General features: G+C 46.6%; 2 protein-coding genes across 3 annotated transcripts in view; one reads left to right on the top strand and one right to left on the bottom strand.

Annotated features, from left to right (window-relative positions):
• The first annotated feature begins 1486 nt into the window (after window positions 1-1486).
• On the top strand, window positions 1487-12195 carry LDHD (lactate dehydrogenase D). 2 transcript variants are annotated; one of them, XM_003758569.4, is made up of 11 exons: window positions 1573-1911; window positions 3751-3863; window positions 4613-4754; window positions 6217-6358; window positions 6746-6905; window positions 8894-9093; window positions 10377-10505; window positions 10697-10824; window positions 11042-11132; window positions 11287-11398; window positions 11666-12195. In XM_003758569.4, the coding sequence occupies exons 1-11, from the start codon at window positions 1840-1842 to the stop codon at window positions 11829-11831; spliced, it is 1455 nt and encodes a 484-aa protein (XP_003758617.1). In that variant the 5' UTR covers window positions 1573-1839; the 3' UTR covers window positions 11832-12195. The 2 variants fall into 2 exon arrangements, with proteins under 2 accessions (XP_023350960.1, XP_003758617.1); XM_023495192.2 differs by lacking the exon at window positions 11287-11398 and having other exon boundaries at window positions 1487-1911.
• Window positions 12196-12572: 377 nt separating this feature from the next.
• ZNRF1 (zinc and ring finger 1) overlaps window positions 12573-12905 on the bottom strand; it is a 94130-nt gene continuing 93797 nt past the window's right edge. Inside the window, exon 5 of the mRNA XM_023495196.2 lies at window positions 12573-12818. The gene's annotated coding sequence lies outside the window, so the exon portion shown is untranslated. The remainder of the gene's footprint in view (window positions 12819-12905) is intronic.

Below are 12905 nucleotides of genomic sequence, written 5' to 3'. Positions count from 1 at the left end.
ATTACGCTATGTATCAGCAGTATTATTCAGTATTATTTTAGATGATTTAAAATTCCTAAATACTATCAAATACCTGAACATAATCCTGCCAAAAACAGGCACAGGGATTATATGAACATAAACATAAAACATTTTTATACAAATAAAGTCAGATTTTAAAAATTAAAGTAATTTTGTTCATGGGTAAGTAAAGCCAATATAATTTCAAAAATGATGCTTTTATCTATTTATTTAATATCATTCTAATTAAATTAATAACAATTATTTTACTAAGTTAGAAAATAAAAAATTTTTGGAAGAAGAAAAGGTCAGGAACGCCAAAGAAATCATGGGGGAAGGGAATGTAAAGGAAGTAGATTCATCAGTATCAAACCTTAAATTATAAGATGAGAGCATTGTTGAAATGTAAAAAGGATAGTTTTGATTATTTTAAATTAATTGGAATTTTAAATTAAATTTTCTTGTGTAAATAAAACTGATCAGGGAAAAATAAAAGAAAGGCTGAAAATGAAAAAAAAAACTTCATAGATAATTTCTCAGAATATGTTTCTGGAGTATTGGAGTACTTGTTGTGGTGCAGAAAATGATGAGCCAGTTAATTTGGAAAAACATGGAATCCACTTACAAAGAAATAGATAGAAGTGGAAATAAGCATAGTACCGAATTAGCTATACCTGTATAAGTACATATGTTATGTTTGTATATATGTTTATATAAAGATATGTACTATCTATCTGTCTGTCTACCTACTTACCTACCTACTTATCTATCTATCTATCTATCTATCTATCTATCTATCTATCTATCTATCTATCTATCTATCTATAATCCGGTCTCAATTGTAGTTTTCTTTAGGCAGGGAGAGGGTGAAGGGAAAGAGGGGGGAAAGAAAGCAAATAATATAGCAGAGAATAGAAAACCTACAACAAAATAAGGAAAAACTGGGCAGCTTTGAAAATAATATGAAATATTTATTATGGTTTTTCTTGAAATAGAATTTTATGGTTTTATATCGAATCTTCTCATGTTCTGCTGTGCACACGACAATGTTTTTGTTTTTTTTTTTTCTTTTCTAGTTTTGTATTTAAGCTTAAGATAAATTTAAAAAAATTTACACCTCCCCTTCAAAAAAAAAAAAAAAAGAATGGAGAGGAGGAAAGTATAAGACTGGAAAGGTAGGAGGTTTTCAGGTTTAAAAGTTAAATAGAGGAGGTAATAGGGGGCCGCAAGAGTCTACTGAGGGGCGTGAGTGACGTACTTAGACTCGGACTTTATGAAGAACCTGAATGCATTTGAATGATTAAGAGAGGAGACAGACAGTTGGATCTTTCTCTGGCCAGTGCCTGGAACACGGAAGGCGCTTAAAAAGATGCCTGTTGATGGATGAGCTTCTATTAGTCCCGAGCAATCAAGCCTGCTGTGCGCTTTTTTTTTTTTTTTTTTTTTTTTAAACCTTTCGGGGTGGGATGGAGGAGATTGTAGTCGGCGGGGGATTCCCTCGTGACGTTCGGCCTCGCCCGAAAGGCTCCCGGCGTTAGGGAGCTTCCCGTGCCAGACCTCACCGAGTCGGAAGCGGGGCGCCAAGGCCTGACTTTTCAGGTCACTGAGCGAGGATGCTTTGCCCGGCCCCGGCCCGGGCTGGGGAACCTCCGGCTGCAAAGTGAACCTTAAAAGCCGGTCCACCTTAAGAGAGCCCGTCCTCCCTCGGCAGCCAATAGGAAAGCGGCGGCGAGGATCGGGGTAGTGGGGTGCTTCTCTGATTCCGGCCAAATCCAGGGTCTCCGAGCGTCCGCTTGGGTCTCCCCGGCAGCCTCCGCTGAGCCCTCAGCCTCCACCGTTATGGCGCGACAGCTCCGGGGAGCCGCCAGTATCCTAGGCAGCTGGAGGAGCTACTGTTTAAAAGGGCAGAAGGTAATGGCCCAGAGCTTGGCAGGGGACCTTAGGGCCTGGCGGGGCGTAGGGGCTGGGCTTCTGTCCTCCCCACGGGGGCCGCTCAGCCTCCCCATCCTGGAACACTTTCTCTTGACCTTGGGGGGTTACCCTGGAATCCTCTCTGAGGGGGTGGGGGTGGGGAGAGAAAGCTGCACAGGTTTAAAGTCTTCCTCTTCCACTTTCGCTTTGCCAGCCTACCGTGGGGGGAGGGAGGGAGGGGGGAGGGGAGGAAAGGCCGCTGGCACTGGACCCCAATAGAATGGGCACCTCAGTTCGATTTCCTATAAGGAGCTGAGAGGAAGGACCCGGAAAGCCGATAGTTTCTTGGCCCGTTTAAAAGGGGGCGAGGTTCGGGTGTCACTTGACTGTCATTAACGTGCTCTGTGACTTTGGACAAGTCTCAGCTAAGACTTCGGATGGCTCTGCCCCAGAACCCTCGGGGCGGCCTTTTTCTATTTATCCAACCTGGGCTGAACAAATTGGTGTCTGAGGTGCAGCTCGGGCTGCCATTCTCCGGGCCTCTAAATCTGTTACTTGCCTAGCAGGCGGACGCTGTTAGTTAAGCTGTGGGCATTTTAAAGTACACTTGGGCCTCGTTGGATCTAACAGTTCTGGAAAACTGCACGGCGTCCTGTTTTGGCAATAAATTTTATTGAGCGCCTATTTTCTTCAATACCCTATGTAGACATTGTAGAGCGATATAAGCATGAAGCTTTATTTATTTATTTGTTTGTTTGTTTGTTTGGGGGGGGGCATAAGGATAAACCTTTTAAAAAATCTTTAAACAGACACATTTAGTTTAGGTTTTTGTTGTTGTTTTTGTTTTGTTTGTTTGTTTTGCTTTGGCAGTTGGGGTTAAGTGACTTGCCCATGTTCACACAGCTAGGAAGAGTTAAGTGTCTGAGGTCACATTTGAACTCAGGTCCTCCTGACTTCAGGGCTGGTGCTCTATTCATTGCACCACCTAACTGCGCTGACAAATTTAGTTTTGACATAAGGTATGAACCCCAACAAATTCACAGTGGTATTTCCCCCCCCCCCATCTCTCTCAAAAGTTATGCAAAACAGCATCAGAAGAATTGATTGCTTGAGACTTGATAGAAGCTATTTTACACTTTATACAAAGTTACTTTTTAATAACAAAAAAGGAACAGTATGTATTTTAATAAGCTTTTTCTTTTTAAAATTACATTCTATATAACTTGTATCAGTTTGCTTGCTGTCCTGGGAAGGGGGGAGATAAGGGAGGAAGGGAAAGAGAAAAGAATTAGAATCGAAAATCTGACAAAAATGAATGTTGAGGGACAGCGAGGTGAAGCAATGGATAGAGCCCTGAAGTTAGGAGGGAGTTCAAATGTGGTCTGAGACATTTAACACTTCCTGATTGTGTGACCCTGGACAAATCACTTGATCCCAATTGCCTCAGGAAAAAAAATGTTGAAAGCCATTTTTATTTGTAATTGGAAAATTAATATGCTATTATTATTATTTTTTTTTTGCTGAGACAATTGAGGTTAAGTGACTTGCCCAGGGTCACACAACTAGGAAGCATTAAGTATTTGAGGCCAGATTTGAACTGGGGTCCTTCCTGACTTCAGGACTGGTGCACCACCTAGCTGCCCCATCTATTTTCTCTTAACACCCCTCATGTAAGCTCCTTGAGAGTAGACATTATTTTATTTTCACCTTTTTATCCCCAGGGTCTACCTCAGTGTTTGGCACATAACAGGTGCTTAATAAATGTTTGCTGATTGATCTTCTCCTAAGAGCTCAAATGTGCCAGAAGACTGAGATATCGATCTCTTTTGATTCTTTCAGAAACAAGTCGGTGAAGATTTTGTGGAGATGCTGAAAGCAGTGGTGGGGGAGCCCAATGTGTCCACAGCTGCTGTGGTGCTTGAACAGCATGGTCATGATGAGTCTATGCACAGGTAGGTGGTAGGGCAAGTGGGCATGTGTGTCCCTGAGTTCTGTGCTGCTGAGTCCAGCCCCCTCAGCCTTAAACCAAGAAGACAGAGGTGGGGGAGCATGGCCAATCAGAGCGATTGATATTGGCAATGATAGCACCTGGGCTCTCTCCACTATCTGCCAACCTCACCTCTGGAGTTCGCTGCTCCCTCTCCTGATTTGTCCAGTATCTGGCTTCGTCGGGACTGTATCTGAGCATAAGAAGGTATCCTCTTCTCTGAAGCAGCCAGGTAACCTTGGGAGGATCCTAGGATCCTCCAGATCCTAGTTTGTCTATGAAATAAAGCTTGGGGTCGAGACTCAATCCTTCCTAAAGTCTTCTGAGTCTGGGTCATTCTTTTACACACTTTGATATGCCCATCAATGCTTGGTTTTGTTCTGGGCTTGATAGAAGAGGGATCTAAGGCGTTAGGAGTGGAGAACAAGTTTTTAGGGTCTGTTCCTACCTCTTCCTAGTTGGACAAGTCCCTCCTCAAGTCCGTTGCCCAGAGAGCCTTGCTCCTGGCACTTAGAGACAAAGTTCAGCATGCCAGGGAAAAAGGTCACCCATAGGTTGTCCACACAAGGAATATTCTCTTCTGCTCCTCTACCCTAGCAGAAAAATTTCCCTTTGACACTGTTCACTGCCCACCCTCTTGGAGTCTGAGTTCCTGGCAGGCTGTCTTTGTGCCTAGGACCTGCCAGTCTCCTCCAGCCTTGTCTTTCCTGGCAGGTGCAGCCCCCCAGATGCAGTTGTCTGGCCCCAGAGTGTGGAGCAGGTCAGCCGGCTGGCAGCATTGTGCTATGATCACAGAATTCCCATTATTCCCTTTGGCACCGGGACGGGGCTGGAAGGTGGTGTCAATGCTATAAGGGTATGGCCAGAGCCCTGGGATTTGGTGTCTTTAAAGTGGGGGCAGTTTCCCTCTCCATCCTTGAGATTGCTGTCTCCTTACCTCCACTCACGGTCCTCTAGGTTCTCTTCCCCAATTCAGACCCTATTATATAAGAATCCTTCTCTCCCTATCTCTGGCTGAGGCAAGATGCTGACTTGGCTACTTCCCAGCTCTGTCCTTAATCTCTGTCCCCTCCTCCCTATTTAAAGGAGTCCTGCTATTTCCTCCCCCCGGCAACTATGTCTACTGACTCAGGAACCCTGGCTAATTGGGCAGTACAGAATTCTAGGTAAAGGATTCCAGAGGTAATATCCATACTGGTGCCTTGGAAAGATGAAACTTAAGGAGGAGAAGCAGCAAGTGCTGGCTTTGGAGTCAAGAAAATTTGACGTCTGCCTCTATGTCATTTGGCTATGTTACCTGGACATGGAACTAAAAATTGAACTAAAAATCGGGAAAAAAAAAACCTGAACGAAATCACTTCAATTTGCACAGATGTGGTAGAATTAAAAAAAAAAAGTGTGGGGGGCAACTTAAAAAAAGTTCATGGATTCATCTTTTTCCCCCCCCGAGGCAATTGCGTATAAATGACTTGCCCAGGGTCACACAGCTAGGAAATGTTAAGTGTCTGGGGTCAAATTTGAACTCAGGTCCTCCTGACTTCAGGGCTGGAGCTCTATCCACTGTGCCCCCTAGCTGTCCCTCATCTTTTTTTTAAAACCAATTTTTATTGATCTTTAAATACTATATATGTATGTATGTATATATGTGTGTGTACACACACACACACACACACACACATACATACATACACTCCCCCACCATTTCCCCCTGTATCCTTCCCCCTCGCCACTCCTAGAGAGCCATCCTTTCATAGCAAAGAAAAAAAAATGCAAAAGAGAGCCCTCCAGGAAAATGGATCACCCTTCATGGATTCTTTACTCCACTATCTTGGCTCTGCCCCTTCCCCTGCCCCTCCATCATGGATTCTTAAGGGAAGCTTGGCATATTGGGGGGCTGCCCTAAACTTTTCAAGTTAGGATCAGACAGCACAACTTCAGCCCCTGGCCCCCCCGGCAGAAGCAGAACTTGCTGTGAGGGGGCCACCGAAGGTCTGGGTATCCTAGAAACAATCATGTTCTCCCTTCTCCAAGTGTTTGTGTCCCTTGAACTTTGCTCCATGAAGGGTACGCTCCTACTTACTCTAATCTGGGGGTTTTATTTCTAGGGTCTTTAGTGGGATTACCCCTTCCCTTCCCCTTCTTTTCTTGTTCCCTCCTACCTCCTGGACACATCTCTCAGCATCTACAAAGATGGAGGAATACTGGAAACCTTCCTGGGTGTATGTGCAGATGTGGGGGTGTGTGCATGTGTGTGGTGGGGCAGATAGAGACCCCTCTGACCTCATGCCCTTCCTTGTCTCCCCTTCCTTCTCTGATAGGGTGGCATCTGCTTTAACCTCACCCACATGGACCGTATTTTGGATCTGAATGTGGATGATTTTTCAGTGACTGTGGAGCCCGGGGTCACCCGGAAAGCCCTTAACTCCTACCTGAGGGATACTGGTCTCTGGTTCCCAGTGGGTATGAATTGGAGGGTAGATTCAAACTCTGGGGTGTTTCCTCTTGTGTCAGGCTACTATGGGGTTTCTTTGCCTTCCTTCTCAGGGACTGACACCCCCTATAGGGGGACCCGGTAGGTGTTTTAGGGATGATGGCTGGGATCAGCCTGGAGTTTAGGGCTTCTTTTCTCACCCTGACCACAAGTGCTTATTCCTCAAGGGTTGGCCACTTTTTCCCAAACTCTGTGATCTCTGTGTCTGAGGACATTAGCCAAGTGGTCATAGCTCAAGCCACCTGTTCCCCATCCTCCCCCTAAAGCCAATGGGTTGGTTTTTTCTTGAGACCTCATGGGAGCTCCACACCCATTCCCAATTTGGTTCCTTTCCTCCATGTGCTCTTTCCTCCCAGATCCAGGAGCTGATGCCTCCCTCTGTGGCATGGCAGCTACTGGGGCCTCAGGTACTAATGCTGTGAGGTACGGCACCATGGTGGAGAATGTTGTCAATCTGGAAGTTGTGCTGGCAAATGGGCAGATCTTGCACACTTCGGGGCAAGGCCGCCGATTCCGGTGAGTTGGGTTGTGGTGGAACATAAAAAGGAACATTGAGAATTAGGGTCAGGACCTTCAGTAACCAAGGCACCAACCAGCCCTAGGGAGCCAGGAGGCAGATGGATACTGTCAAGCCCTTCTTGCCCATGTTTTAGATTTCTCACACTCATGAAGGGTAAAATAATACAGCTTATCCAAAGCAGGAGATAAACCAGAAGCCATTCCTCAGAGGTTGCTGTTTGTCTTTCATTCTTGAAGAGGATCAAACATCCTGGAGTGATGCCGTGATGTGCAAGTGAATTGGATTTAAGTGAGGGAGGGCTGGACAAGGTCACCTGCCTCACTTTCCCCTCTATAACCATCTGGATCCAGTGGCCAGATCTAGAGCACAATGATGAAGATGGCCCTGGATGCAATGGGAGACCTTGGCCTTTTAAAGCTAAGGTCTTTAACATGTCTCATTTTGACTGAGGTTAACTCCCATTCAGTGATTAAGGCAGCAAAAAGTCTCCTCTCTCACCTAATCAAAAAAAAAAAAAAAATCTGAATGAATGAATCTCAGAAGGGAAGCCCTTCAGGATTTCTATCCAAAGCAGAAGATCTATTTACATTCAATATAAATCAATCAGGACCTAAATAGTGACTGAATGGAGCCACCTATTGGTGGCCAATTAGAATCAGATGGGTTTTGGTTTAAGATCTGGTTCTTAAGAAAGAAATCTTGCCACTAACCCCCAAGATGTCTTGGGAGGGTTCAGAAGTGCAAGGGAGAAAAAAAAAGAAACACTTATAAGAGCATCTGTAGGTAAGGATATGATACCTATGTGGATAAAGGGAGGAAAAGAGGGAAGGAAAGAAGGGAAGGAGGGAAGGGTGGGAAAAAGTAGGGAGAGAGGGAAGGAAGGAAAGGAAGGAAAAAGGAGGAAAGGAAGGAAGCAGGAAAGAGGGAAAGGAGAAGGGAGGGAGGAAGGAAGGAAAGAAGTCATTCCTCAACTGATTTCTTAGAAAACATTTTATAATTTCTTTCTCATCCCTGAGTAGATATATTCTCCTTTTTATGGTTGGCATAGTCTCAAATTTTGGGGGAAAAAAAAGTATTGATAAAGATACATTGTATATCACCTGTATATTTCCAAATATTTTCCCTCTTCAGTCTCGTCCCTGAGAACCATCCTTACAATCCAAGGCGGGGAAATACAGTTTAGCAAAGGTCACCATCTGTTTTTTAAAAGCATGCCATTATGTGCAGTGTTGTCCCCAGGAAGGGTATGCCTTCTCCCATCTCTTCTTTGGGGGACAGGTTTGCTCACCCCAACCTCACTGTCGAATTCCAGTTTCATTGCTGTTCCATCCACATCCATGGCTGTGGTCACAGTGTATTTGGGCTTAAGTGGCTATCCCAACCTGGGATAGAGCCCTCTTGCTATCAATATTGTCTGCTCTACTGGAAGAGTCCTTGGGCGGGAGGCCAGAGCCTTGGGTTCCGCTTCCTGCTCCCGGGTCTCGGCTCTCTTACTGTTTACTTGTATGAATGAGCAAGAGACCCCCTCTCTCTGAACCTCAGTTTGCTCATTTGTAAAATTAAAGTATTGGATGAGACCCTTGGACGGTGATCCACATGAGCTCTCTAGACCTTGGTCCCAGCCACTGGGAAACAGAACTTCTTTCAAAATTTGACTGGGTCAGGCCATGGCTGCCAATTGCCACCAGGTCAGTTAGGGGCCATCTGGGCTAGCGGACAGCTCATCCCTAATTCCCAAAGTGGGGAGCATGGTGTGCTGGGGAGAATTTTGGATTTGAAGGCGGAGATTCTGGGTTCAAATTCTGATTGATCCACTTTATTCTGACTTGTGACTGGGCAGAGGACTTTTACCTCTATGTGTCTGTATTTCGTAAAATGAGGGGATTGGACTTCCAAGGTCCCTTCCAGCCTGGGAGCCTGTGTCACGTGGATACTGCCTTAGGGCTGACGCTGGGACCCGTTCTTGTGTTCTTTGGGGGCTCAGGAAAAGCTCAGCCGGTTACAACCTGACGGGACTATTTGTTGGCTCGGAGGGGACCCTGGGCCTCATCACCACAGCAACGTTGCGACTGCACGGCATCCCCGAGGCCACGGTGGGAGCAGTCTGTGCCTTCCCCAGCATCCAGACTGCGGTGGATTGCACCGTACAGATAATCCAGAGTGGAGTGCCTGTGGCACGCATTGGTGAGGGTTTCTCCCCCACTCCCCTCCTCCAGGTTGGCCCCTGGGGACATCCATTTAGCACCTTGGATTAAGCCTCCTAGGGTTCAACCCTGGAGCCCAGGACCACACGACTGGGGAGAACTAATCCCGCTCTCAGGGGACAAAGTAGTCTAGCAAAAGAGCCCCGGACTGGGGATCAGGGAATCTATTCCCAACTTTAACACTAAATAAGAGCGTGATCGGACAAGTCACTTTGTCTCCAGGATGCACGTTCTCCAACTCTTCCAGTTTCAGTATATTGGAATATACAGCCTTATAGCTTGCTATTTATGGTCCATTTTTTATTTTGGGGAAGGGGGACAAAGGATGAACAGGAGACTGGGTCTCTCCATTTTAGGCTGAGTGCTCAGGTCTCTCATGGGCTCTTTCCCATTACTGATCAGCATGGGCACTTGACTGTGCCAACTGGTAGCACCATATCGGTGCCAGACTTACTTACTATAGATCTCCCAATTTACCAATTTAGTCCAAAGCAGTTCAGAACTCCTGAGTTTAAGTCATTCAGCCTCACCTTCCCCGGTAGCAGGGGTCAAAGGCATGTGCCACCATGTTTGGCCATCATTCTGATTTGGATCTCGCACATGCTACTGTTTTGCATGATTTCATAATGAATTTAGCTGAAGTGATGTCAAGAATACCGATCGCGGGCTGTATCTCAGCCTCTACGTAATATTTCTGTGACCCATGGCCAATCATGTGTTCTCTCTGAGCCTCTGTCTTTCCGTTGATCAAATGAAGTGGTTGGCTTGTGAAGCCAGTGGACCCTTTCCCAGAATGATGTTTTTAAATGCATCAGTTAAATAGAGGATTATAAAGGAAACCAAATCTGTAAAATATTCATGAAAATGTCTCAGAATCATGTTTTAAATGCATCGGCTAAATAGAAGATTATAAAGGAAACCAATTATGTAAAAATAATTATGAAAATGGTACCCCCCCAAATTCCCAGATTCCCCCTGAAATCTATCTAAGCTTAAGAACCCAGGAAGTTCAGATCTTTTCTAGCTCTAAATAGTGCCTGGCTCATACTAATTAATGATTGATTAATATTATAATTCTATGACGTGTTCCCAACCAATCAATGAATCACATTTATTAAGGGAACATTGAATGGATTAAGTGGAAGAAGAGATAATTCCGTGTGTGTGTGTGTGTGTTGGGTTTATCTTTGTTAAGGTCTGATTTTCTTCCCTCATCTCTGCCCACCTCTTCCCCTCTCCCCTCCACCTCATCATCCCTTATAGAGTTCCTGGATGAAGTGATGATCGATGCCTGCAATAAGTACAGTGGTCTGACCAATGCTGTAGCTCCCACCCTCTTCTTGGAGTTCCACGGCTCCCAGCAGGGGCTGGAGGAGCAGCTGAGGAGGACCGGTGGGGTTTCCTCTTGGCTTTGGGGAGGAGAGGTGGTGTGCAGGGTGGGGAGTCCCATCCCAATTACCTGGGGGGGGGGGAGGAAGGGGAATGTGGCAGTCCTGTAGACTGTGGCTGCTTCGGGGCAGGAGCTCTCTGGGGTCCTGAAGGGAATGTAAAAGGGGGCCTAAGGTGACAAGGATCTCCCACAGAGGAGATCACCCAGCAGAATGGAAGCTCCCATTTTGTATGGTCGGAGGAGCTGGAGGAGCAGAACCGGCTGTGGGCAGCTCGGCACAATGCCTGGTACGCCACCCTAGCTCTTAGGCCTGGCTGCAAGGTGAGTCAGGGCTGGGAGAAATAGTGCCTGCCTTTCCCCAGGCACTTACTTAGAGGGTGGGCAGATTCCCTTCTACCCTGTGCCCTGGGACCTTACACATCACTGTTCCCTGAGGAGCCTCTTTTCCTGGGTTGGAGGAGGAGGGAAGAGGATAAGCATCTTGCCAGAGCCCAGCCATCGTTGCATCTGAGTGTGTTTGTATTCCTCATCCACTCAGGGTTACTCTACAGATGTCTGTGTCCCCATTTCCCGGCTCCCAGAGATTATGGTTCAGGCCAAGGAGGACATGAAAACTTCTGGACTCACAGGTGACCTCCCCAATCATCTCCTTGCCCTATTGTTTATTCCCCCAGGGTCCTGACCAATTCCAGACCAGCCAGTCAGGAAGGAGACTGGTTCAGAGGGGGCAAGGGTTGGGCTGGGGGAATGGGACAGGGCAGCCCTTCCTTCCTTCCTTCCTAGGAACCATAGTTGGGCATGTTGGGGATGGAAACTTCCACTGCATCTTAGTGTTCAATTCTGAGGATGCTGATGAATCCCGCAGAGTCGAGGAGTTTGTGAAACAGCTGGGGAGGTACAAGGTTCTGTTGATGATTTCTCAGTAGGGGGGTGGGTACCAGAGCGGGGAGGCAGGAACTACCAGCTCAGGGACAGGAGCATGGGGTTCAAAAGGCGCATTCCCCATCTGGGAGGAAGGAAGGAATGAGGCTCCTATGCGGCTGGATGCTGGTGCTGTCTTCAAGCACAGTAGAAACTCCAGAAGCCCTTGCTGAGAGGCCTCGGCCCAGTCCATCTCGACTGCCTCCACTAAGGGTACCACCTCTTGGGCTATGTACCCTAGGAACGCCCTGGCTATGCGTGGGACCTGCACTGGGGAGCATGGCATCGGACTGGGCAAACGCCAGCTACTGAAGGAGGAGATTGGCCCGGTAGGCATGGAAACCATGAGGCAGATCAAATCAGTCCTGGACCCCAAGAACCTCATGAACCCTGGAAAAGTGCTGTGACAACCAGCCCCTTCTGCTAACTATCTACCCCATCCCCCAGTCAAGTTGCTGCTCTCCTTGTAGGGATCAGGCTAGACATGAGAACAACACCCAAAGCATCTAGTGGGACTGATACTGGGTGGTACTGGGAGAGCCATCCCACTCACTGCCTTTAGGTGTGAGCAAAGACTGGAGTGGAGAAGGGGAGTGGCTGATCACCTTTTAGACAAAATCTTAGACCTCAAAACACTAGTTTAGGGCACTCCTAAGTAGCCTGGATTCCCAGAATCATAGGGGAAGGTTTACTACTTATTGGTCTTGGCCAGCTCAGCCTGGGCCATTTGTCTATCATCATTTTTCGAAGTAAACAAATTTAGAACTAGAATTTTTGAGACTCTCTTTTCTTCATTTCTCACCCAATCTCATCAATCTAGAAGATGCGGGGAAGGCAGGATCAGGCTACATCTTGTAGGCCACATCAAGTTTCTCTGCAGCGTAGGGTCCCAGCCAATAGCTGTCCCCTCCTCTTATGATAAAACACTAAAGTGAACTCATAGGGGAAAGGCTAGAGCAGTTGGGAGCAGGGATCATCTGGGAGCAATGCCAGCTGAGATCTCCAGAAAAGGAATTGTACCATTTTATGACCTGGAAGGTCATCTACACTGACCTCCTGTGCCAGACAGGAACTCCCTCTGTGCTATCCCTTCCAGGTAAGCATCCAATTATCTTTGGAAGACAATTCATGACCTCACAAGACAGCCCGTTCTGTTTGGGGACAAGTCTATTAAGCAAAGTGCTTCTTTGTGCCAAAATTTGTATCTCTGTAAAGCCGGCCCTCGGTTTCAGTCTGACCACCGAGCACAAATGTAATCCATCTTCTGCAACAGCTCCAGAAGAGCCCCCAGAGGAACATAGCTCTCATTTTCTATAAGTTTCACCCAATTCTCACAGGGCAGTTTCCAAATCACTTGTCTTCTCCCGGACATGTCCCAGTCTGTGAATCTTCCTCTGAAACGAGATGCCCAGAAGGAAAAACAGAATCTAAGAGTCTGACTAGGTCAGTGTATAGTGTCTATCAGCTCTCTGGCTCTGAAC

Source organism: Sarcophilus harrisii, chromosome 2 (genome assembly GCF_902635505.1).
Source record: "Sarcophilus harrisii chromosome 2, mSarHar1.11, whole genome shotgun sequence".
Lineage (NCBI taxonomy): Eukaryota > Metazoa > Chordata > Mammalia > Dasyuromorphia > Dasyuridae > Sarcophilus > Sarcophilus harrisii.
The sequence above is the reverse complement of the archived record's forward strand: the minus strand, read 5'-3'. Positions and strand labels throughout refer to the sequence as shown.